The 27,274-nt window shown below is 39.4% G+C and overlaps 2 protein-coding genes and 1 pseudogene across 5 annotated transcripts in view; 1 reads left to right on the top strand and 2 right to left on the bottom strand.

Annotated features, from left to right (window-relative positions):
• ZNF345 (zinc finger protein 345) overlaps window positions 1-5,295 on the bottom strand; it is a 43,482-nt gene extending 38,187 nt beyond the window's left edge. The window contains exons 1-2 of the mRNA XM_077773761.1: window positions 5,219-5,295; window positions 4,309-4,383 (exon numbers count right to left, since the gene is read on the bottom strand). The gene's annotated coding sequence lies outside the window, so the exon portion shown is untranslated. The remainder of the gene's footprint in view (window positions 1-4,308; window positions 4,384-5,218) is intronic.
• Window positions 5,296-12,237: 6,942 nt separating this feature from the next.
• Window positions 12,238-12,682, bottom strand: LOC144239671 (large ribosomal subunit protein uL22 pseudogene; annotated as a pseudogene).
• A 981-nt stretch (window positions 12,683-13,663) lies between these two features.
• Window positions 13,664-27,274, top strand: part of ZNF790 (zinc finger protein 790) — a 33,959-nt gene continuing 20,348 nt past the window's right edge. For 3 of the 4 annotated variants that reach the window (XM_077773736.1, XM_077773735.1, XM_077773732.1), the window contains exons 1-4: window positions 13,664-13,966; window positions 22,738-22,801; window positions 23,805-23,931; window positions 24,228-24,323. In XM_077773736.1, the coding sequence (XP_077629862.1) occupies window positions 22,793-22,801; window positions 23,805-23,931; window positions 24,228-24,323 (232 nt within the window). In that variant the 5' untranslated portion in view covers window positions 13,664-13,966; window positions 22,738-22,792. The remainder of the gene's footprint in view (window positions 13,967-22,737; window positions 22,802-23,804; window positions 23,932-24,227; window positions 24,324-27,274) is intronic. The other variant, XM_077773733.1, reaches the window with a different exon arrangement.

The raw sequence follows: 27,274 nt of genomic DNA on the forward strand, positions 1-27,274 counted from the left end.
ACTTAACTGACTGAGCCACCCAGCCACCCCCTCATTTATATATGGAATTTAAACAATAAAGGCCAAGCTCATAGACACAGAGAATAGTTGGTTGCCAGAGATCAGGGGTGGAAGGTGCAAAATGGGTAAAGGGGCTCAAAAGGTACAAACTTCCAGTTATAAAAGAAATCATGGGGAGTTAATAATATTGTATTGCATATTTAAAAGTTGCTAACAGAGTAATCTTAAAACTCCTCATCACAAGGAAAAACTATGTATGGTGATGATATTAATTAGACTTACTATGAGGCCATTTCAAAATATATACAAATATCAACACATTATGTTGTACATCTAAAACTAACATAATGTTACATGTCAATTATACCTCAATTTAAAATAAAAGATCCTTTGGGAACCACCAAAAGGCCTTTAGTTAAGGGCTTTATACTATAATTCATATAAAGGTCCCAAGAATGAGAAATAGAGAAAGGGAGCTAACATTTACTGAACTTTTGATGTGTACCAAGTGTTCCACACATATCTTATTTCATTTTCAACACTGAGTGAGAATGAGAGCCTCTCATTTGCAAGTTAAACAGCTCACAGGTGGTGCAGCTGAGATCAGAAGCCACATCTGATAACAGAGCCCATGCTGTACCAGAGAGAATAGCATAGGTAAAATAATCTGAGAGATGATGTTTCTTTCTTTTCCTGAAGGAGCCAATATTTAAACTAAACAGTTGATGAGACTAGATGTCAAAGATGCAGAGGCAGAAACTACCTGACAAAGAATAGTGGAGGGTAGAAGAAGAAGAAAGGGCAGTTATAAGACATAATATGGAGAGAACAGTACAAGGTACCATACAAAACAGAACTGATTGGACCAAATGCTATTAAAATTAGACAATAAGTATCTATCTGTATCTAAGTCTGTATCTATTTTTTTAAAGATTTTATTTTTAAGTAGTTTCCACACCCAATGTGGGGTCAAACTCATAGCCGTAAGATCAAGAGTTGCACACTCCACTGACTGAGCCAGCCATGTGCCCCCACCTAATTTTTATATCCCCACTTTAAAAAAATTGTTTTAATGTTTTATTTTTGAGAGAGAGAGATGGAGACAGCGTGAGCAGGGGAGGGTCAGAGAGAGAGGGAGTTATAGAATCTGAAGACCGGCTCCAGGCTCTGAGCTAGCTGTCAGCACAGAGCCCTATGTGGGGCTCAAAACCACAAACCGTGAGATCATGACCTGAGCCGAAGTCAGACGCTTAACCGACTGAGCCACCCAGGTGCCCCTCCCCACTTTTCTTTAAATGTTTTTATTTATTTTTGAGAAAGCGTGAGAGAGAGCACAAACACGAATAGGGGAGAGGCATAGAGAGAGAGGGACACACAGGATCTGAAGCAGGCTCCAGGCTCTGAGCTATCCGCACAGAGTCCAATGCAGGGCTCAAACCCATGAGCCGGGAGATCACGACCTGAGTGGAAGTCGGACGCTTAACTGACTGAACCACCCAGGCGCCCCTATGTCCCCAGTTTAAAAAATGTATTTCAGGAGACTAAGAATTAAAGAAAAAAATGTTTTAATAATACACAAAGGTCATAAGTAATAGGTACTCAATATCAAAAACCCAAACTAAAATTATTACCAGGATTGATCATTATTTGAAGTACTCAGATTTCTGGCACTCAATTCAAAAGGGAAATACTATACAATGGATTGTATGATTTCTATTTGCCTAGGACTATTTACAGGAGATAAGCAAGATCTTGTTGAGAAACATTAAGAAGACCTAAGTCAATTGAGAGGCTTGTATTATTAGAAGATTCCCCAAATTTTTTTTATTTTTTAAGATTTTTAAACATGTCTGGGGTGCCTGGGTGGTTCAGTCAAGCATCCAACTTTGGCCCAGGTCATGAGCTCATGGCTTGTGGGTTGGAGCCCTGTGTTGGATTCTGTGCTGACAGCTCAGAGCCTGGATCTGGCTTTGGATTCTGTGGTCTCCATCTCTCTGCCCCTCCCCCGCTTGTGCTCTGCTCTCTCTCCCTCCCTCAAAAATAAACATTAAAAACCTTTAAAAAAAATGAGTAAATGTCTTTTATTTATTTTGAGAGAAAGAGGGAGAGTGCATGTGGGGGAAGGGCAGAGAGAGGGAGAGAGAGAATCTCAAGCAGGCTCCACACTGTTAGTGCAGAGCTGAATGTGGGGCTTGATCTCACAAACCGTGAGATCATGACCTAAGCTGAAATCAACAGCTGGACATTTAACCAACCAAGCCACCCCATTACCCCAAGATTCCCCAAATTTCTATTCACACCATCATAGATCCAATGCAATTCAACGTAAATCACAAAAGATGCCTATGTGGAACCAAGCTATTTCAAAAATTTATATGGAAATGCATAGGAACATAAACAGCTAAGACACTCTTGAGGAACAAAAGACGACTTGCTCTAAATACTATAAAGTCACAGTGAATAATATAGCATGATATTGCTGCAAGGAGAGAAAAACAGAGCAATGGAACAGAATATAATGTCCTGAAACATATGTAGACATAGGTGGTCACTTGACTTTTTACTAAAATGGTATTGCCAATTAGTGTAGAAACATGAACTTTTCAATAAATGATACTGGAACAACTGGATGCCCACATGCGGGATAAAATGAAATTAAATCACTATCTACATGAATCAATTCATGTAGTGTAAAGATCTACTTGTTAATAACCAATGACTAGAAAACTTCTAGAAGAGAATGTGAGAAAATCTTCATTACCTCTAGGTAGCAGAAAATTTCTTAAACAAGAACTAACCATTGAAAAAGATTTCTTTACATTTAAATCTAGAATTTCTATTCATCAAAAGGCACCAGAATGAAAAACTAAGCCAGAGCAGAAGAAAATATTTAGTCACTGTTAAACAGAAGATATATACACATATATATCTCAACTGCTGTAATCAGAGAAAAACAACCCAATTAAAATTTGGCAAAACATTTGAACAAGTATTTTACAAAAAAGGACATCCAGGTGGGCAAGAACTGGTGTTACGTTTCATTGATAATAAAGGAATTATCAATTAAATGTGATAACATTAAATATCTACCAAATTGGCAAAAATTTTAAAGTATAACAATGCCATGAATGTGGAGCAAAAGGAACCTTTGTGAACTCCTGATACAAGTAAAACATTTGCACGGTATCTTTAGAGAACAGTTTGACATTGTCTAGTAAACTGAAGATATACAAACTCTATCCCTCAGCAATTTAAATCAGAATTTTAGTATATATGCTAAAGAAATGCAAGCACATGTGTACTGAAATATGTGCACAAAATACTAATAGTCACAATGCTGGTAATGGCCCAAAACTGGAAGCAAGTCAAATATCCATGAAAAACAGAATGGATAAATACTAAATTGTGATGTAATCAATACAAGAAAAAAAATATATATCAATGGAAAAAATGAACTGTAGTTGCAGGAAACATGAATGAAGCTCACATTTTTAATGAAAAAGACACAGAAGAATATCTACTCATACAAAGAGAGAAAACAGACAAACTAAACCTATATGATTTTGGAATGCATACATAGGAACTAAAATTCTAAAATAAGCCGAAGAAAAGATCACAGTGGTTATCACCAGAAGAGCACAATTGTTTGTGATAGTGGAGGGGTATATCAGAGATTTCTGTAGAGATGGTTGTATTTTCTTAGGTATTCCCTATATGAGTCTTTAGAATTATGTATTAAACAATACAAATAAATAGGATATGCTATTTCTGTATCTAATTTGAGAAGGGGAAAAAAGGCCAAAGGCATTCAAAATATGCACTTCTAAAAATGTTCAAATATTTTTAATTTTTAATCATGTGGGAAAATACTTAAATATATGTAAAAAATGTAGGCCATAGTGATAAATGCTGAATGAATTCAATTTTAAAAAATCACATTTTATATATGTACAAGAAACACAGTGGGGAGAAAATACAAAAAAGCAAGCATTGGTTTTAACTGGGAATGGACATTTTCTTCAAAATGTTTTAAATAATTGTTTAAAATAATGTTTTACTTTTATAAGTGAAAAGAAACAATATTTTTTTTAAAGACAGCATAAAGGAAAATTAAGCCATTTGACAACTTAGTAAGAGAAAATCAGGTTTGTGTGAGGGAGTAGGGTGTGGAGTCAATCACATTTTCTCAAAGGGGAAATTCCAGGGATCAAATCACTTGATGGACAAGAATTTTCAAGAGGAGGAAAGCAAGTCAAGTCCTGACAAAGAAAAGGGGATTTCGGGAAACAAGGGGAAACAGCAAACTACCTTGCAGGTGTCTTGTGGATTTTCAACAGCCATTCTTTCCTCCACTCTGGAAGCCTCTGTGCAAGCAAAGCAGAGCTGGGGAAGAAGAAAGAAGTCAGGAAACACCAGGCTCTTCTGGGATCCCAGGTCAACCAACCACCCCCAACCTATACATGTAGGTCAGGCAAGGCCAAGGTGTCCAGTTCAACACCAGCATGAAGACTAGAGTAGGGTCACTGCAGTTCTGGGCAGAATCTTGTCCCTGAGCTCACGGAGGTCTCCCGGGAACAGAGCGCCGGAGTCACAAAGGCAGACAAAGGCGCACCACAACTACAGTGCTGTAAAGACACATATTCCCACAAACTCATTCACGCCACGAGGACACAGGCACCCCAAACCTAAACACAACTGGCTGCACATGGTCCCATAAGCATACACACCGCGGGTACAGACACAGTCACAATCGCAGTCACAGGCACCCCACGTTCTCACATTCCGACTGCCACACTTCTTGCGGACACGGTGACAACAACGAATTCACACGCACCCTACACAATATCACAAATACGCACAGCTTGGGTAAACACAATCACCGATCTCACAGTTAAGGCATCCCATACCCACAGTTCAGCAAACGGTCATAAACACACACACAAGAAGACACCCAGTTTTACAAACGCGGCCAAAGAACGCTACACTCGCAAACACCCGGTCGCACAATTACCTCATTACACATGAACAATCATAACCGCAAATCAAGCCCCCCTCCCCGCCCTCATAGTTCCGTACACGCTTACACTGGCACAGACACAGTCACATTTAGACACACACCCTCCTCACAATCTCCCCTTCTCAGTTGGCTCCCCTACACACCCCACACAGGCCAGAGGTTCCAGACACGCCGGCCCCAACCCCGGGTCACCTCACCTACCCCTCCTTCGGTACTGGCAGCACCCCCTACTCTACTTGGAACAAGTCGAACGCATCAGCTCCCACAGCGCCCTAGGGCCGTTTTCTCCAACCCGCCAGAAGTTACCGCCCACTGCTCGGGAGAAGGTCTAGTTCTCGCGGGAGGGAGCCCTGAGCCTTGAGGCCGCTGGGAGATGTAGTACAGAATGCGACAGGTTGCTGAAAAGCTGTCGCCTGGCTATCCCGATACCCCCGCGGCATGGAGCCTGGACCTAGCCAAAACTGCGCACCGGAGGCTTAGGCGAGCGTCAACTGACAAGGACTGCGTCGGCCAAACCGTAGTCAGGCTCCTCTGAGCCCTCCTCTTGACCAGGCCTGGTCCTTGACCTGCAAACCCTAGTTGAGCAAGAATCCCCATGTCCTTGATACTTAACCAAGCTTCTCTTAGTAATTTTCTATCCACTGACTCCCTCCTGGGATTTTGATATATATAAATCCCAGCTGCCTGAGTTCAGTCTCTCTTCTCTAATTGCAATGGTCTTTCATAAAGTCTTCCTTACCTGTTGAACTTGTCAATTTTTCGTTGACATAGGCCCCAGAGCAGCCGTCTCCAGCTTTGGCAGCTCACCTGTAACATACCGCGTCCTACAGGCATCCTTCCCAGGCATCCTGGTAAATGCAGTCCTGGCCTTCGCCAATGGCCAGATAGACCAGGCCAAGATAAGCTGCATCCTCTAGGAGCGTGGATGCACTTAAGTGCCCTGATGTTGCTCAGAATTCTATTTTGAAGATGCTCTTGAGGAAGGCCGCTGCACAACTTGTCGGGGAGCCAGAAGAACGAACCCAAATGTGGACCCGAGGATCTGTCCCCAAACCAGCCTGAGAAGTTTGAAAGAGAGAAATCTTCAAGCTCAGTCATGTATTTGAAGGTGGGCAAAGGAGGTGTGAGACAGTGCTGAGATTACATGTGTGACACAAAGGAGGTGTGAGACAGCGGTGCGATTACATGTGTGACTGGTTGGAGGAGATAGTTGAGTGAAAGAGAAACTGCATGTGAGTAAAATTGGTTAGTGTGACAGTGGTGGAATCAAGGTTATGTGTGGCTTTGTGAGGCTAGAGGGTCACATCATGAGTGAGGTTGGAATAATTGTGTGCGTGTGGTGGTGCAAGATTGTGTGTGGATCTGTGGGTAAGTGTATGAGTACTTGATCACCTAAATGTGGGTCATCTCAACATGGGTAGCTGAGATGGCAGAGGAATCTGAATCCTGCAAGCCTCATTTCCTGTTCAAACTGGTAATAAGGCATGTCTTCCTGGAGCTTCAATTTTAAGAGAGAAAGGCTACATAATTTCTATAATAAATAAGTTGCAGCATTTTTATATAAACACTCAAGATTCCAAACATTCATTCCAGAACAGAATAACAAATCAGTAAGACATTTTAAACAAGGTGTATTTTGCTATAGCGGTACCTGTTTTCCACATTTTTTCCCCCCAGACATTTACTCTTCTGTGTTCTTTGGGAGTCATTGGTTGGGTAAACATTCAGAGACGTGATTATTCAGTTCAACCAGGAGTATCAGCCACAATTAAAAGATGGCTCGGTGGGTTAAGCGTCTGACTCTTGATTTCAGCTCAGGTCATGATCTCATGGTTTGTGAGATCAAGCCTTATGTCGGGCTTTGTGCTGACAGCATAGAGCCTGCTTGGGATTCTCTGTCTGCTTTTCTCTCTCTCTTTCTCTCACGATAAGTCAATAAACATTAAAACAATAACAGCTATTCAGAGGAATCTGTATAGCAATGTGATGCTGGAGAACTAGAGCAATACAGTCACATTAGGCATGGATATATGGGTTATATATATATAACCCAGCTTTTGAAAGTAAAGTGCCATCTCTTTTCCATTTCTGAAATGTTTAGAACCATTACACAGTATAATAGATTCAGCTTTGAGATGCAAACTTCAGATATTCTGAAGTTAAGGTAAAACGTTATTTCTTTTACTCCTCTTTATATGGTAGCTTCCATATTAAAGGCCCAGGCTCAGTCTGAGTTTGGGGATTGTACTTGAATTCAGGTCTTAGGTCATTTTCCTTTTTTGTCTTATCATATCACCAAACTGGATGACATCTTTAAGTTGGAACAAGAAGAGAGGCGATGGGTGGTAAGTAGAGGAAAGGTAAAAGAGGTTCTAAGTTGAGTGAGTGGAATAAGACAGAATATAGATGTTCAGCAAGAAATCTGACATCCCTGAAATGTTTTTCAGGATTTCCTTCAAAGATCCTCCTCTTCTTGAGTTTCAGTTGATGTGAACCCTTCTGTCCTCATTATTCCTCTGTCAGTGTCCTCTTTTATTTAAGTAATCTTAGAGGACCATATTCTGTTTATTTTCATAATCTACATATGCAGTCAGTCCTTCATAAATCTTCAGTCTTTCAAAACTATTATTGTTACACACTGCAGTTTCTTTTTATTACATTCCATTTTCTATCTTTCCATTGCTAAGAGCTTCAGGGTTGTATTTTACATCTGCATATCACAGTCATACTTCAGCAACCTTCATCACCTCAAAGTTACTAGCTTAATAACAGTGTAACTTTCCTCCTAGCTTTCCTTTCTGCCAACTTTTTTTAATTTCATAATTGTTTTTATTTTATTTTTCCTTTTCTTTTTTAATGTTTTTTTTTTTTTATTTTTGAGAGAGTGAGAGAGAGCGTCAGCACAGCTGTGCACATGAGCAGGGAAGGGGCTGAGAGAAAGGGAGACCCAGAATCTGAAATAGGCTCCAGGCTCTGAGCTGTCAGCACAGAGCCTGATGCAGGGCTTGAACCCACAAACCATGAGATCATGACCTAAGGTGAAGTCAGACTCCTAACTGACTGAGCCACCCAGGCACCCCATTTCACAATTGTTTTTAAAGGAATCATCTCATACGTCTTAAAAATGTAAACAAGGTTATAGTGGAAAAAAAAAAGAAATCTCCCTTCACTATTTCTCTTCTCCACATACATCTAGTGTGGCTAGTTGCTTATGTAAACTACTATGAGTAATTCTATGACTATACCAACATATCTATGTATATAAAGCACCTCATCTTTATTTTTCACAAATGTTAGTATAAAGCATCTTAATTTTTACTATTATTTCTTAGGAGACATCCCATATTAATACATATTCCTTGGTGTTATGGTGGCATAGTATTTTGTGGTACAGGAAATGTCATACTTTCATATCATATTTGTGAATATATAGGATGTTTTCAGGTTTCTACAATTCTGGGATGAATATCCTTATATATTCAGCTTTGTACAGATGTGCATGCATCTTAATAATAAATTCCTCTAAGCAGTGCTGAGTCAGAGATGATGTATAAATATTTGCAATCCACATAAGATGAATTGCTTTCCTTTCCCACCAAAAAAAAATTTATGAGAGTGCCTATTTCCTGTTCTTGTCAAACACTGTATTTTTCACTTAGCAGCTCAACTGACCTATTGAGACTTTATATGTGCCAGGCTCTGTTACAGGAAAGCATCAGTGGGAAAAAAGGTCCAAAATTTCCTTTCCTCAAGGAGTTTACATTCTAGTCAGGGAAAGTGGTCAGTGAACATGTAAATGAAATATACAGTATTCCAGATAAAGGTAAGCGCTAAAGAGAAAAATAAAGCTTGGAAATGGGATAGCAAGTGCCAAGGGAATTGCAATTTTATGTTTTTTAAAGTTTTATTTATTTTAGTAATCTCTACACCCAACATGGGACTCAAACTTACAACCCCAAGATCAAGAGTTGTGTGCTCTTCTGTTTGAGCCAGCCAAGCATCCTGGTAATTGCCATTTTACATAGAATAGTTAGGAGAAGCCTAAAAAGAAAATATTTGAGCAAAACCAAAAGGAAGAAGGAGTGACATTTGAAGATATTTGGATAAAGTGAATTATGAACAGAGAAAACACCAAAACAGAAATGCCATAGGTCGAGTACAAGCCTGGTAATATTCAAGAAGCAGCAACTTGGTCACAGTGACAAAGTGAAGAATAGTAGATGAGGAGAGGGAGCTAATGAGGGGACCAATTGTGGAAGGTCTTAGAGAGCATTGTAAGAACTTTGCTTATTTTTCTCAGTGAGATGTGAAGGCAGTGTTGGGTTCTGCACAGAGGAGTGACATGATCTGACTTACATTTAAAAGAGATCACTCGGTGTGTGTGTGTGTGTGTGTGTGTGTGTGTGTGTGTGTGTACCAGGGTGGCTCTGTCGTTAAGCGTCTCTTAATTTTGGCTCAGGTGATGATCTCATAGTTCATGAGTTCAAGTCCCGCGTCAGGGCACTCTGCACTGACAGTGAGGAGCCTGCTTGGGATTCTTTCTCCCTCTCTCTCTGCCCCTCCTGAGTTCTCTCTCTTTCTCAAAATAAATTGATAAGCTTAAAATATAAAAATACAATAAAAGAGATCATTCAGTGATGGCTGGCTGGTTCAGTCAGAAAAGTGAGCGACTCTTGATCTTGGGGTCGTGAGTTTGGGTCTCCTGTGGGGTATAGGAATTACTTAAATAACTAACACTTTAAGAGAGAGAGAGAGAGACCACTTAGGGTGCTGAGTAGAGAATACAGTATGGGGGACAAAATAGAGGGGGAGCATGGAGATTAGCTAATGAGCTATTGGAATAATCCAGGTAAGAGGTGATAGTAACTTGGTCTTGAGTGATAGCAGTGGTAGTCATGAGGAGTTGGATTCTAGATATACTTTGAAGATAGAGCTGAAAGGATCAGGTAATAGACTTGATGTTGGAAATAAAGATAAGAACCTAGGCCCATGCAAGTATTTCAGCTTGAAAAACTGAAAACCAGAATTGTTATTTACTAAAATAAAACTAGGGAATGAGCAAGTTTTAAGGGGTAAAGAATTTTGTCTCTGCTCTCCTAAGCCTCTGAGATGGTCCATGTTAAAAAGAAACATTTATTTGTTCTCAGTACCTGGATGTCATTTATAAGAGTAAGACGATTAGGGTTGCTTGGGTGGCACAATCTGTTAAACGTCTGACTCTTGATTTTGGCTCAGGTCATGATCACATGCTTCATGAGTTCGATCCCCACATTGGGGTCTCTGCTGTTAGTGCAGAGCCAGCTTCAGATGCTCTGTCTCCCTCTGTCAATGCACTGTCCCCATTTACACACACATGCACATGTACACGCTGTCTCTGTTTCTGAAAAATAAATTAAAAAAAAAAGTGGGCAGATGGGAATTCTAAGGAAATCTATTAAGGTAAGACTAAACATAATAACAGATTGTGGTGGGTTAAACTGTGGTATCCCAGAGATATATCCACACTCTAACCCCAAGACATGTGAATGTGACCATACTTGGTAAAAGGATCTTTGTAGATGTAATTAAGAATCTCTAGGTGAGTTCATCCTAGATTATCTGGGTGTGACCAAAATCCAATGACAAGTATCTATAGAAGATGAAAAGACATAGAGAGAAGGCCATGTGAAGACAGAGGTATAGATTGAAGTTACACAGCAACAAGCTAAGGACACCTGAGTCTAGTTAGGACTTTTTTTTTTTTTTGTCTCTTGGGAACATCTTGATATTTTTTTCCCTTGTATTTTCATATGCCTTTTAATTTTTGTTGTTGAAAGCCAGAAATTTTGTTTAGGACAGTGATGTGCAGAAAAGTCTTAAGATAGCAGACCTGAAAATTCTTATCTTAGAAAGGTCTGCTTGCACAGTTGGCCCTTGGCTTGCATCTAGAACTTAGATTTCCAGAGGGGTTTCCCACTCCTAGTTGATAAAAGTGGCTCACTGTGCCTGTGTGTGCAAATCATTTGGTTTATGTTTAATGCCTGTTTTCCTTCTGAAATTCTGGTATGTGCCTGACAGAGGCTGCCTGTGGACCAGCCCACAATAAAACTTTAGGTACTAAGTCTCTAATGAACTTCTCTGGTTGGCAACATTTCACATGTGTTGTCAAAACTTGTTGCAGGGGAAATTTATGTCCTCTGTGATTTCAATTGGAAAGGATTCTTGGAAAGATGTGCTGGTTTTTCCTGGACTTTGTTCCATGAATCATTTCTCTTTGCTAATTTTGCTTTGTATTGTTTCACTTTGAGTTCTTCTAGTGAGTCATTCAGCCTTGGAGGGAGTGTTGATCTCGGGGTCCCACGACACAACAGTAACGAGGAAAATAACTTTCATCCTGAATGGGCATACATTTCCTTCTGCTAAGCCTTTAGTGTGGTGTTTTGAGTTAATTCAGTCAGAAGTTTTGAGAACTAAGCAAGATAAATTCATACAATTTGATTTGCATTTATGTAAATTTTAAAGATAGATAACTGACAACCCAAGATATTTGTGGGGTCCCCTGATCCGATGGGGGCCACCATATGTGGCGTGACAAGATCTGGTAGAAGCTGATAGTGGGGATGGTGAAACAATTCACCCAAAGCAGAACAAAGGAGATAGAAATTTATTGAATACACCGCAAGGAAGCAGAGGGCAGAAAGGCAAAGCAGAGATTGCAGTGAGGCAGGGGTGGGAAGTTGTAGTTAAAGAGAGAAAGTGAGGAGGTATGGTAACCAACTGAATTTTCCTTTTTATGGTCCCTGTGTCCTGGTGTAAGTAACCCATTGGTCAGCTAGGACTTATGGATACTTTGAGGTAGGTCACTTAAAGAGCAAGTGTGTATTCAGCCAGGGGGTTACTATGGGCCCTTCTACCTTACTCAGGTTTCCACTGTTGAAGTTGATTGCATAAAAGCAGCCTCCACAATATTATTACCCCACAGGTCAGGCAGGATAGTTAGTGGTCAGCTGGGACCTGGGGATCAGAAATATCACATGCATAGGCTGTTTCTTCTTGAGATATCAAATATACTCTTTATTAGGGTATACACTGTTTATTAGAGCATCACATTCTATGCACTTCTCTTCAGGTCTTTTCTATTTCACAATAAAAATATTTTAAAGGCAATTATTTTCCTTTTTTCTGTTTTTACTTTTATTTGCATGTATTTTATGCAGAATTTACTCCCAGGCCATAAGTTTTTATTTCTTCAGCTTCTTCTGGGATATCTGTGATATCTTCTGTGCAACTTCCTCTTCTGGTTTAGGAACAATCTGCTCTTTTTCAGTGAGGATCATCTCAGTGTGGCAGGGAGAGCTCATGTATGCGTTAATCTGACCACGAGCCCTGTAAGTTCTACGCCGCATCTTGGAGATTTTGTTCACCTGGATGTGCTCGATAACCAGAGAATCTACATCTAAACCCTTAAGTTCAGCATTACTCTCTGCTTTTTTAAGCATGTGCAGTAAAAATTCATCACTCTTTTTGGGCCACCAACCCTGTGTCCAGCCCCACTGTTTGGCCTGGGCACACCTACCAAAGGAACGGCACACATTGCTTCTGCAAAGTGACATCTTTAAGATACTTGGTGGCTTTTCGGATATGCATACCCTTGATGGCCTGGGCAGTTTCACGTGTGTTCGTAAAGTGAACACGAAGATTTGAACCTCTTGATTTGCATGATTTTGTCGGGTTTTCTGGGTCAAGTGAATAGTGAACCATTTTCAGAGATCACCTCAGGCCGCGCACGGGAAGAAGCTAAAGGCAATTATTTTTAAAGGTTGAATTTGAAAGTACTGAAAGAAGTCACTCCTACACCAGAAAGTTTAGACATACTGTCCATCTACATAAGCACAGAAAAAAGGAAGCAAATTTTATTTTTATTATTTTTTTAATTTTTTTAATGTTTTATTTATTTCTAGGAGAGAGAGAGAGAGACAGTGTGAGCAGGGAAGGGTCAGAGAGAGAGGAAATCACAGACTGAAACAGGCTCTAGGCTCTGAGCTGGCAGTCAGCACAGAGCCCGACGCGGGGCCCGAACCCACGAACCGCAAGATCATGACCTAAGCGAAAGTCGGACGCTTAACCGACTAAGCCACCCAGGCGCCCCGAAAGGAAGCAAATTTTAAAAGCCAGCAAGTATCAGGGGGGAAAAGGTTAAGACATGAATAACATTTACAAAACACTAATGTAAGGAATATTAATTTAAACCAAACTGTGTAAGGGTAACTGGAGGATGGGAATAAGGTAAGTATTTGTTTGAGGATGTACGGGACATTATACCTCATTAAAGAAGGAGCTCCCATGACCTCGCAGATAGGGGATCCTCCTGGGGCCGGGCCCCTTCATTCTACCCCCCAGGTCGAGCCTTGCGCAATAAGAGATATCCACTAGACCTGGCCAATGCTCAGACGGAGATGGTAAGGACTCGCTGGTCATAGGACCATTCTGTCACACCGTATCTATCAGATGCCCAGATAAAGAACTCAACCGGCAAAGAATTACACCCTTCCTCTGAGCTCTGAACTACGTTTCCCAGGGGCCATCGCGTCCAAAACAACTTCCGGTCGAAAGGCCTCGTTGCTTTACTGTCCAGGTTTCCAGACTGGAGCGCCCATTTGTGGGGGAGCAGCGTGGAGGACGCGGTTGAGTCTTGCATTGTAAACGCTTCTGGAACTAATAGAAGCCCCTGGCCACGGATGTGAGCAATTATGAGGGCGATGGTTTTTGCCTAGGGAAAGGATGTTGCCCGGGGCCAAGGCCTGTGAATTGAGATCGTCGCCTCTGAAAGGCTGTCCCGGCTCTAACTGCATTTTCCAATGTCCACCATAGCCGAGGTAGCTTCCTGTCCGCGCACTGGCCCTTTCAGGACCATAGGAAGGACCGTGCCTGAGTACCTGCGGCACATTCTTGAAAGGACCGCAGGGTCAGGTAAGAGTCCTAAGATCGGCAGCGGAATGACCCCTGAGTCCACGGCCACAGGGGAGCATAGTGAGGGCTTAATGTTTTCGGAGTCTCAGGCCTTGTTAGCAAGAGGGTTTGGAAAGGAAGATGGTAGGGAGCTGTGTTTGCGTATATTCGCTCCCGCACCAGCGATCTCGATGGGATCTGTGGGTGCTTGTGTGAAATTGCTACGAGATCGGGATATGGGTAATCGCTCAGGAGCCGTGGGGGTGCTATGTGTGTGTGTATATGTGTGTTTGTGCGCGCGCGCATTTGTGCGCTTGTGCACAATGGTGACGCGAGCTGTACGTGATAGTAATGACTATTTAGGTGTGACTGTGCATGTATATGATTGTGACCTCACCACCTTGTGCGTGACCATGTGTGTAAATGTGGTTACAGCAGGAGTGGAGCCAGAAAAAAAGAATATCGTGTTTAGTAACAATAGGTCATTCGTAAATGTGTGGAGAGCATTTTCTCTAGTGGCGGTTAGTTGGATTGGGTAAGGTAATGTAGAATGAAGGGAGAGGAATAGGAGACAGTGTGGACAAGAGTTCTCTGTAAATATGAGCAGAGAAATGGAGCAGCATCTGATTGGGGGCGGAGGGGGCGGAGGAATACCGTCTCACGAGAGAGGGGAAAAATAGAAGTGCAGGTAAGAATCAGTGAGCCAGGTTCAAGAATAAAACAGGGTAGTAGTGTTGCAGAGAATGAGCCATGAGCTCAAGTTTTCCAAAAACAAAGGGAAATATCCTGAGATGTGGTGAGTGTATATAATCTCATGGCATGAAATTCCAATTTAGATCTTTTCTAGAGGAGGGAGAAAGGTCTGAAGGTAATAAAAGCAAGGAGGATACCTTCCCTGCTTCCAAACCCAGTGGCAAGAGTCTGTAGGGGATGGAGGAGGGGAATGTAATAAAGTCTGTAGAGTCCTCTGAGGCGACCCAGGTTTCCCTTAGACCCAGAGGTGAAGGGAATATTCAAAATGGTTGGAGATAAAAGAGGGGTTTGTTATTAATGAATTATGAATTCCAGAGAACATACTAGAAAATGTCAAGAGTTGGGGAGGGACGAGAAGAGGGGACATTCAACTGGTGGGGAGTACAGTGTCTGAAAAGAGATTATCAGGGAATCTAGGGTTTATGATGGACATAAAAATGGATACAGGGGATATTGATGCTTATTCTGCTTGTATTCAAGACTGTTGGATGGGAAGTGATGGGGAAGAAAGAGGTGGATTTTTGAATATCTGTCAGAAAGGGGAGCCATGGATAGAAGCTTTAAAGATGGTTGGGGTAGGCAGCGTAATGCTGCTACATAGGGCCTAATCCCTGGAATTTGTGAATATTCTGCTTTATGAGACAAGAAGATTAAGTTGAGGACCTTGAAATGAGGGAGTTAGCCTACATTATCCAATTAGGCCCAAATCTAATCACATGGATTTTTTTTAATAGTTTATTTATTTTTGAGACAGAGACAGAGCATGAGTAGGGGAGGGGCAGAGAGACACACACAGAATCCAAAACAGGCTCCAGGCTCTGAGCTGTCAGGACAGAGCCCGACGTGGGGCTCGAACCCACGAATGGTAAGATCATGATCTGAGCCACCCAGGCACCCCTCACATGGATTCTTAAAGTCAGTAAATGTCTCCAGTCTGAGGGAGTTATGATCAAAGAAGAATGGTCAGAGATATGCAAAATTGCTGACTAAAGGAAGGGAGCCAATGCTGGTGACCTCTAGAATCTGGAAAACTTAAGGAAATAAATAATTCTCCCCTAGAGTCTCCAGAAAGGAACACAGTCCTGTAACCATGTCTGACTTATACCTAACTGCCTAACTGTAAGATAATAAATGTGTATTGTTTTAAATCATTATGTTTATAATAATTTGTTACTCAGAAAACAAATATAGTGCTATAGTGTCTTAGTCTTTAGTGCTGTGGAGGGGCCTTGAGCCCTAATGACCTGAAGGGAACTCAGTCCCTATTGGTTAAGTTGAGGAATTCAGGTAAAGCATATAGGCTCCTTCTTCACTTGTAATTCCCAGTTTTGCTGCATGCTGCATTGTGATTTCTTTTAAGTTTTTAAAAAATTTAAAAAAATTTTTAAAAATATTTTAAAAAATATTATTTTGGAGGAGAGTGTGAGCAAGCTGGAGAGGGGCAGAAAGAAAGGGAGAGAGAGAATCTTCTCTTGAAAGCCCCATATGGGGCTCAATCTCACCACTGTGAGATCATGACCTGAGCTGAAATCAATGGCTGGATGTTTAACCAACTGAGTCACCCAGGGGCCCTTGCATTGTGATATTTTTTAACTTTGGAATTTAATGAACTTTTCTTTGTGATCTAATATATGGCCAGTCTGTAGTTACTTACTTGTTTTCCACTTGATTTGTCTTTGATTTATAAAAATATAAAAATACTCTGAGAATGCAAATTTATCTTATATAATCTGTAACTTCCACTTTAAGTTGCTTCTGGGAGTTGATAATATAGATATTCATAATTATTTTTATCGTGAACTTTAGGCTTTTGTATTTTAGAATACTCAAGATCATGGCCCCTGCTTATTATTTTTTGTTTACATTTGCCTTGTCTATATTTTTCCATAATTTGTAGTATGAACTTTTTATTCAAGTTTATCATATATATAGTCAAGTGTGTAAATGATGATACAATCAAAACTGTACAGCTTAAGTGAATTACCACAAAGGGAACACCCATAAAATAAGAGCTCAGATCAAGAAGTAAAACGTTACCTGCACCCCAGAAATCTCTCTTGTGCTTCTGTTCAGTCAGGACCTCCCCCAGAGTAACCACCATATATCAGTTTTGTCTGTTTTTTTAACTTATACATGTATAGAATCATATAGTATGTAACCTTTTTGTTGGCTTCATTTGTTCAACATTATGTCTGTGAGATTCATCCATATTGTCTGTGGAAAGAGCTATTGTTCACCGTATAAGGTGCACGTTCCAGTGCATGAATATACCAACTGTATTTGTCTCTTCAACAGTTGGTGATATTGTTGATGTGCATATGTGTTGTTTCATGAATAATAATGCTAGGAGCATTCATACACTTGTCATTTTGGGTTCATACGCATCCATTCTTTTGAGTCTATTTCTAAGAGGAAAATTGCTGGGTCATAGGGCAAGTGAATCTGTTTAAGCACATAATCTCAGTTTTCCAAAATAGATGAACCAAGTAGTACTCCCATCGACAGTGTGTGCAAGTTCCTTTTTTTTTTTTTTTTAAATATTTTAAATTATTTCTGAGAGAGAGAGAGACAGTGTGAACAGAGGAGGGTCAGAGAGAGAGGGAGACACAGAATCTGAAACAGCCTCCAGGGTCTGAGCTAGCTGTCAGCAGAGAGCCTGACGTGAGGCTCAAACCCACGAACCATGAGATCATGACCTGAGCCGAAGTCGGAGGCTCAACCGACTGAGCCACCCAGTTGCCCCCAGTGTGTGCAAGTTCCAACTGCTCCCCTTTCTCATGAACACATGGCATTATCAGACTGTAAGATTTTTGTCGAGATGGTAGCTATATACTGGTACTATATTGTGGTTTTCTTAACTTAGACTAATGAAGTTGAATGCTTTTGTTTTAATGTCTGTGGACTATTTGGATATCTTCCCTTGGAGAATGCTTGTTCATATCCTTTGCCTTTCCTTTGAGGAAGCTGTTCAAATTTGGGGGAACTTGTCTGTTCTTTTATTGTTGATTCGTGCAAGTTCTTTATTTAGCTTGGATGTGAATCCTTTGTCCACCCTTGTATTGCAAATATCATCTAATCCATGGTTTGCATTTTCACAAGTTGTTTTCTGATAAATAGAAATTGCTTTTTAAAATGTAGTTTTATTTTAAAAATAAATAAAAATCAGGCAAACCATGAGAGACTCTTGAATGCTAAGAACAAACTGAGGACTGATGGGTGTGAGGGGGAGGGAGGAGATGGGCATGGAGGAGGGCACTTGTGGGGATGAGCACTGGGTGTTATATGGAAACCAACTTGACAATAAACTATTTGTAAAAAAACTAAAAATAAAAAAGAAATAAAAATCAAAAAAGTAAAATATAATTTTGTTATTTTTCCCTTTGTGGTTTGTACTCTCTGTGCCCTATTTAAGAAATCTTTGCCCATCCCAGAGACATGAAGGTATTTGTATTTTCTTCCTCATTAATATGTTTTACATCTAGGTGTACAAACCTCCTGGAATTGATTTTTGTGTATGTTGTAAGGTAAAGATCAATTCATTTCCCCCTTATAGATATTCAGTTGACCTGGCATCATTTGTTGAAAAGTCCATCTTTCCTCCCTGCTCTGAAATCTACCTTGTCTCATAATGTAACCATTCTAGCATCCTTTTGATTATGATTTCTATGGTATATCTTTTGCCATCCTTTTAATTTTAACCTTTTTATACCATTATATTGCAGATAAACTGACATCTTGAAAATAATCAGCCTTTCATGTCATTAATATGATAAATTCCTCCATTCATTTAGATGTTCTGCAATTTCACTGTTACTTGTAGTAATCAATGCAGAGGCCTTTAACTTATTTTGTTAAATTTATAAGTACTTGAAGTTTTTGTTGCTGTTGTAAAAGCTGTCATTTAAAAAACTTTTTTTGAATGTTTATTTATTTTTTAAAAAGAGAGAGAACATGTGGATGAGAGGCAGAGAGAAAGAGAGACAGAATCCAAGGCAGGCTCCAAGCTCTGTGCTGTCAGCACAGAGCCTGATGCAGGGCTTGAACCCATGAGCAGAAAGATCATGACCTGAGCTGAAGTTAGACACTCAACCAACTGAGCCACCCAGGTGCCCCAAAAGCTGTCATTTTATTTATTTATTTGTTTGTTTGTTTGTTTATTATGTTTTAAAATGTTTTATTTCTGAGAGAGAGAGAGACAGTGTGAGCAGGGGAGGGTCAGAGAGAGAAGGAGACACAGAATCTGAAACAGGCTCCAGGCTCTGAGCTGTCTGTCAGCACAGAGCCCGACGCCGGGCTTGAACCCACGAACTGCGAGATCATGACTTGAGCCAAAGTCAGACACTTAACTGACTGAGCCTCCCAGGCGCCCCCAAAAGCTGTCATTTTAAATCTAACTTTTAATTTCCTAATTTTGCTTGTATATTGAAATATAGTTGACATTTTTACTCTCTTTGACTTCATGTTTTTATTCTTAAATATTTCTGTGTTTCTACCAATGACTTGGCTGATATCCTTTCTCAGTTATTATATCCTTTCCCAGTTATTATAAATGATATTCTTTCTCTGTTATTATAAATGAGGCAATAAGTGAGCTTGTCTCTTTTCCATTTTGTAAACTTTATCCCTATATTAGTTATTGCTATAAAACATACTACCCTAAAAAACAATAAATATGTTTTATCTTTTTTTTAATGTTGTTTTTTTTTTTTTTCTGAGAGAGAGACAGAGACAGCATGAGCAGGGGAGGGTCAGAGAGAGAGGGAGACACAGAATCTGGACCAGGCTCCAGGTTCTGAGCTAGCTGTCAGCACAGAGCCCGACGTGGGGCTTGAACCCACGAACCGTGAGATCATGACCTGAGCCGAAGTTGGCCGCTTAACCTACTGAGCCACCCAGACGCCCCTAAATATGTATTATCTTAACACCATTTTTGCAGATCAGGAACTTAGGAGTGGCTTAGCTGGGAAGCTCTCTCTGGCTTAAGGTGTCACAAAGTTGCAGCCAAACTCTTGGCCAGGCCACAGTCATCTGAAAGCATGACTGAAGCTGGAGGATCACTTTCCAAGATGGTTGCCTCACATGGCTGTTGGCAAAAGACCTCAGTTCCTCTCCATGTGGACCTCTATAAGGCTGCTATAGTGTCCTCGTGACATGTCATATGGCTTTCCCCAGAGCAGAAAGACAGCAAGAGAGCGTACAGTAGAAGCCATATGTTCTTTTTGACCTATCCTTCTATTCCATCATTTCGACAATATCTTCTTGGTTCATAAGTCTGCTCTATTCAATGCAGGAAGCAACTACATACCTTTGGAACTGTTCAGCATACTGGTACCATAATCTTCATCTTATTTTTTAGTTTAGATTTGAATTTAACTATGTTCATCATTACTGCTTTTCCTGATGTTTGCTCTATTGTCTCTTTTGTAGTGAGAATATGTCCTCTAGAAGTTTAGAAAGCATTCCTGGGAACAATATTCCCTAAGTTCTTGCAGCATAGAACTTTTTATATCCTTTATACTTGAAGGACAGCTTGGCTGCATATAAAATCTTTGACTCTGGAGGCCCCTGGGTGACTCTGGGGGCACCCGCGTGGCCCAGTCGGTTAAATGTCCGACTTGCGCCTCAGGTCATGATCTCACAGCTCATGGGTTCCAGCCCATTGGGCTCTGTGCTGACAGCTCGGAGCCAGGAGCCCATTTCAGATTCTGTGTCTCCCTCTCTCTCTCTGCCCCTCCCCGACTTGTACTCTGCCTCTCTCTTTCAAAAATAAATAAACATTAAAAAAAAATTTTTTTAAATCTTCGACTCTATCATTTATTTTCCCACAAGTATATTAGAGAGACCACCTCACTATTTGGGGAACTGAATTTAGCAGTGGAGATGTCTAATGACAACTGAATTTTCTTTTTCTCATGGGTAACTTGATATTTTTATCTTGATTTCCCATGGGTCTTAGCCTAATAATTTTATTAGGAGATGTTCTGGTACTGACCATTTTGAGTCATTTCTCCCTGCAATATGGAGTGTCTTTTCATTATGTATATTCATTCTCTATTTCAGGAAATTATGTTTTAATGTTAAAAATGTAGTTTTAAATATTTGTTCTCTGCCTTGATTTGGATTTCATCTTTAATTGCAAGTTGGATTGTCTCTGATTTTCATTGTTTTCTTCCAATAATTTGCCATCTCTTTTCTTTGTTTCATTTTGTTCCATTCATTAATTTCTGTATTCTTTGTCCATGCTACACTTTCTATATTTGTCATACCTTGTGCTTCTTGTAGTTTATTCTTTGTTTCTAATGTGGTTTTGCCTGTGTTCTCTTTCATACTTAAATTCAACTAACTCTTGCGTATAGTCTATTCATTATTGCCTCCCCATTCCTGAGATCATTGTAACATTTGTGCATGTGGTCTTGCCTCGGAGCTGTGATTGTATCATCAAATATTTTTTTACTTATGTGGAATGTTAGATAATACTTCTAATATTCCCTGATGACTTTTAGACAGTTTTCTTTATATATATATGGGAATTCTGGCATTCTTTTCAAACAGTATCTTTGGACACAGTGCTTCTAATTTTGTTTTGTTTTGCTTTGTTTTTTTTGTTTGTTTGTTTTTGTTTTTGGAATGTGATAGATTACCTTGGAACTGCTATCACTGGTGCTTTCCTCTCAAAAGGTAGTTTTTAGGTTCTTCTGATCAAGAATTCTCTCCTCTGTTACTACATTCTCTCCTCTGTTACTACAGTAGAAGACAATTGCTTTAAAATATGGTTCCTCTGAACAATGAGGTTTTCTTTATTGTTCAGAATGTAACCTGGTTCAGGAGGACTTGTACTATCAGTTTTGAGTTCCCCAGAGTCTTCTCTGTTGTAATTAAAGAATACAGCCAATCCCCCAACTTATTTGATGAGGCCAATATTACCCAGATACCAAAACTAGACAAAGCATATCTCATAAGAATTTGTGTATAAAAATCCTTAACAAAATACTTACAGATCAAATCCAGCAGCATATAAATGCATGTGGAATATATCCCAGGGTTGTCTGAACATCCAAAAATCAATTAATGTGATATATTATATCATTAGAATCAAACCCCAAAATTACAAGGTCATTTTAATAGATACAGAAAAAGCATTTGACAAAAGCCAGTACCTTTTTATTATAAAAATACTCGGAGTTTAGAAAAGTTTTAGGATACAAAGGATGCCTGGGTGGGTCAGCTGGTTAAGCATTTGACTCTTAATTATGGCTCAGGTCATGATCTCATGGTTGTGAGTATTGAGTGTCAGGCTCTCTGCTGGTTGCTGAGGCTGCTTAAGATTCCCTCTTCTCCCTGCCCCAGAAAAAAAATGTAAAAGAAAAGTTCAGGATACTAGATCAGTAGATAAAAATCAAGTGTGTATCTATACACTTGCAGTGTAGAGTACAAAAATGAAATTAAGGAAATAGTTCCATTCGCAATAGCATCAAAAACATAAAATATTTAGAAATAAATTTAATTAGTGAAGTATAAATCTCATACTCTGAAAACCATAAAACAGGTATTCAAATAAAAACTTGTACATGAAAGTTCATAGCAGCATATTTATAATAGTCAAAAGGTGGAAACAGCCTAAATGTCCATTAACAGATGAATGGGTAAATAAAATGTGGTCTAGGTCATACAATGGAATATTATGTAGCCATAGAAAGTAATGAAATATTGATACATGCTACAACTTGGATGAACCTTGAAAGCATTATGCTAAATGAAAGACACTAGTCATAGTAAGTTCACATATTATAGGATTCCATTCGTATGAAAGTCCAGAACAGGGAAATCTATCTATAGAGACAGAAAGTGGATTAGTGGTTACCTAGGACTGGAAGAGAAGAGAGGGAGAATGAGTCACTTGGATTTTGGTTTGGGCCAGGATCTTTGCAGACTCCCTCTGACCTTCCTTCAGGGAAGAAAATGGCATTCTTAGTCCATTTGAAATCTTTTAGGAAAATATGACCTTTCATGATTCCTTCCCTCTTGCTCTGCTTTCTCAGGACTCTGCTTCACCAGGAAAGGAATCTAGAAGACTGATTCTTGGAATTTTAAGTCATGGCCCATGTGAGTTGGAATTGCCTCTTTCCAAAATTATAACCATTTATATCACATCATATGAGTATTTTTATTTCTTATCCTTAAACTACTTACTTGAGTCACTATTCATTGTGGTAAGTGATAGCTGGGAAACAGTCCACTGCCTTTCCTAGGTGTCCCTCTTCTGTCCAACACAGCATTCAGCACCTTCTCTGTCCTAATACTTTGACAGAACACTGAAGAAGTATTTTCCCTTAAAGGAAGTAGTAGAGACTTTCTTTTCAAATCTGTGGCTTAACAGAGTGGAACTGAGTGGCTAAAAGGGATACACTACATGAAAGCCTTTATGTACTCTGTAGAATGGGGTATATCAATTAGTAAAGGTGGGTGTTGGTATTGGTTGGTATTCATTTTAGTATATGGCACTTTATTGTGCTTTTAAATAGAGGATATGATGGAAGGTTAAGTTAAGAGAGATCAGGGATTTTTCAGGAAATCAGTGAGAGATTAATATTAACAAGACATGTGCTGATTGTTAGCTACTTAGCCAAGAGCCCAGAGATTTTATACATTCCCACAGAAAATCGTATTCTCCACAGAAAATGGCATTCAGTTAAGGAGGGTATCTCCTCCAAGAATCCTTTCAACTTCAGCTAATAGAAAATTCAGCTAAATAGCCTAAGGTGGGGAGAAAACTCATGGCACATAATCTGGAGTTAGTCATTTAAACCTGCTGTGGCATCCCAGTGGTATCAACAAAGAACTCGATTCTGGGCTGCCATCCTGTTGTCTGGTGTTTGTCATGGGAAGGTCATAAGGATTTTGTGACTGAACAACGGAGATTTTAAGAGCATACAGACATTCAGCTTCCATGTCATTCCCCCTCCCCCCCCCCATACTACAGGCAGCCAACTTCAGTTTTCTGCTCAGTGAGTATTCCACTTCCTACAGTGCCCTTTTTCATTTGTTTCCCTTCTATCTAAAAGATTTCTTTTAATTTCACCATTGGTGCTTGGGGTTGTTGTTTCAGCAGGTTATGATGTTCAGGGATGTAGCTGTAGACTTCTCTCAAGAGGAGTGGGAGTGCCTGGACTTGGAACAGAGACATTTGTACAGAGCTGTGATGTTGGAGAACTACAGCAATATGATCTCACTGGGTAAGATTCAGAATTTGACCCCAGAACTTTCTGTTCTCTACACTGTGAATTTTTGAATTGTCTTTCAAGTGTCTAGGGGAATTTCTGACTTCTTTCTGGGAAATTGGCTTATGCTTTGTAAATTTGGTTCTAGCAATCCTCAATGGGAACCTCCACCCTCTCCATCCTTTAGAAATACTTTATGCTTTTTTCTTGTTCTTCCTATAATTATTTTTCTTCCTTCAAAACCAATGGACTAGATGCAGACTTTGAAACCTTTACCACTTGGTCATTTCCTGTTTCTTATCCCTGATCAGGACTTTGCATTTATCAGCCAGATGTGTTCTCTTTACTGGAGAAGGGAAAAGAGCCCTGGATATTTTTACAGGATGAGACAAGAGGACATTGCCCAGGTGAGTGAGGGTTGAGCCACCATAGGGACATCATCATTGCAGCAAAGAGCCCAGATGTTTTTTTCTTTTTTTTTCTTTTTTGTTTTTTACAAATAGTTTATTGTCAAGTTGGTTTCCATATAACACCCAGTGCTCATCCCCACAAGTGCCCTCCTCCATGCCCATCTCTCCCCTCCTCCCCCACACCCATCAGCCCTCGGTTTGTTCTCAGCATTCAAGGGTCTCTCATGGTTTGCCTCCCTCCCTCTCCCCAACTATTTTTCCCCTTCTTCTCTTGCATCGTCCTCCATTAGGTTCCTCCTTATCCTCCTATAGTGCAAACATATGGTTTCCATCCTTCTCTGCCTGACTTATTTCACTCAGCATAACACCCTCAAGGTCCATCCGTGTTGCTACACGTGGCCAGATTTCATTCTTTCTCATTGCCATGTAGTATTCCATCATACAGATAAACCACATCTTCTTGATCCATTTGTCCGTTGATGGACACTTAGGCTCTTTCCATGTTTTGGCTATTGTTGAGAGTGCTGCTATGAACATTGGGGTACATGTGCTCCTATGCATCAGCACTCCTATATCCCTTGGGTATATATTACCCTATATCTTGGGTAAATTCCTAGTAGAGCCCAGATGTTTAGTGAGGCAGCAGCATCTCTGAAATGTCGGACTCAACGTTTCCTCCTCAGGGCATAAAAACCTGTTGGATAAAGGCCTGAGACCTAGAGCCAAAAGTGACCTTTTCAACATGAATTTCTAAATGACCCTTCTCTTCACCTCCAAATACCACTCCTGTTCAGTCCTCTTTATTTTCTTTTCCTTGTATTATAAAAAGATGTCATTCTTTTTCTACTGGAGTAGTCAATTTATCAATGCTTTAGTTCAATTTATTTCTGTCTCTTTTTTTTTAGGCATTTATACATTTATTCATTTAGATATTTGTAAATTTCTCCCTAAAATTTTTTTTGACCTGATTTTTTATTTTCCCTACTATATCTTGTATTTTTCTACTCTGCCTAAATTCTCCTTGCTTTTGTATTTCCCGCATTCATTAATTCATCCTTTTAACTAACATCTGTTGATTTTCCAATTTCATTTTGGGATAAGAAGGGTTAACAAAGAGTATATAATCTATTAAGAAACTTGTATTCTTTTTTTTCTACTGGAAGATATCCATAAACTTGGCAAAATAGGCTCCACATTAAGAGAACACCTAATAGGCTGCTTAGTTGAAAATCAGGAATACAGGGGAAAATGGCTTCTGGCTACAGTGAATAGGAAGTAGCAGAAGAGAGGTTAAAGCTAATGGAGGACAACAAAGAAAATGCAGTGTCATAAAAGACAAGTCCTAGCTGTCAAGAGGAAACAAGGGGTATATTTGGCAAGTTGAGGTTAATTGATGAATTTTCTGTTATGGGCAAGAATCAGATTGAAATAACATACTGTTGGAGCTTCTTTTTTATTTGAAATATAAGGAAAGAAAATATATTTTATTTCCTTACTGGAATCATGTTTGTAAATTCCAGAAGCTATATTTTGTATCTTAAAATTGTTCTTTTTCTGACTATTGATACCTGCAACAACTTGAAAGAATCTCAGGGATATTGTGCTGAGTAAAAAATGACAACTCAAAAGGTCACATGCCAAATGAATCCATTTATAGAACATTCCGGAAATCACAAACTATAGCCATTGAAAACATATTAGTGGTTGCTAGGGGTTAGGGAGGGGCATAAAGAGGGAGCATATGAGATAAAATTGGTGTAGTAATGGTCTTGGTCTGTGTCTTGATTGTGGTGGTGGTTACAGGAATCCACATATGTGATGAAATGACATAACTATACATATGTGTTGTGCCAATATCAGTTTCATGGTTTTGATATTGTGCTTTAATTATGTAAGATTTATTCATTGAACAAAACTGGGTAAAGGGTACTCTTTGCAACTTCTTGTGAATCTATAATTACAGTTGACTCTTGAACAACTTGGGGTTTGGGGGCACCGAACCCTTGCACAGTCAAAAGTTCTTGTATAAATTTTGACTTCCCAAAAATTTAACTACAGGTAGCTTACTGTTGACTGGAAGTCTTACCAATAACATAAATTAACACATACTTTATATGTTACATGTGTTATATGATGTTTCCTTAAAGTGAACTAGAGAAATGTTATTAAGAAAATCATAAGTAAGAAAAAATAAATTTACAGTACTAGAAAAAAAACTACATATAGGAGGATCCATGCGGTTTAAACCTGCCTTGTTCAAGGGTCAACTGTATTTCAAAATAAAATCATTCATAACATATTCTGGTCCTTAAGGTCTATGCAGTTTTATCTTATATTTTTATTCCCTAAACACTGCTATATGCTTTTAAATTTTTGGTTAATTTTCACATACTATGAATGTTCTATTGTATATAAGGTTATTCTGTGTTTCTTGTTACTAAAGTTACAAGTCTTGGTACGCGTCAATTATTCATGGGTTTTTTTTCCGCATTGGATGATGTCTCAGATAAGAAATTCCTTGACCAAAGGATAAAGTTAGAAGACTTTAATTTGTGCCCAATTAATTTAAGGTAGTTAATTGATTAATCATTGAAAAAGTTACTTTAAATCATACAAAATTATGTGAATACATTAAACTATATTTATTTACAACCTATAATCATTTCACCCATGTTTCATTATAGGGCCAGGACATGCTCTCCCTAATTGGAGTTCTGCCTATTCTTTCTTACATCAATCACACTAATAATTCATTCTCCTAATTTGTTTGGTTTCTGTTTTGAATAAGAATTTAGTCAATCTTACTGGAGAATCTCTTTTCCCCCCAGTCTTTATAATTGACTCTAAACTACTAAAATAATATTTGTAGCCTTCTTAAATGAGTTTTTAGAGTATTCACTTAGTTTTCATTAAAAGCAATCTTTCTCTCAATTTCTTTATATATGATA

Source organism: Crocuta crocuta, unplaced genomic scaffold (assembly GCF_008692635.1).
Source record: "Crocuta crocuta isolate KB4526 unplaced genomic scaffold, BGI_CrCroc_1.0 scaffold267, whole genome shotgun sequence".
NCBI classification, from domain to species: Eukaryota; Metazoa; Chordata; class Mammalia; order Carnivora; family Hyaenidae; genus Crocuta; species Crocuta crocuta.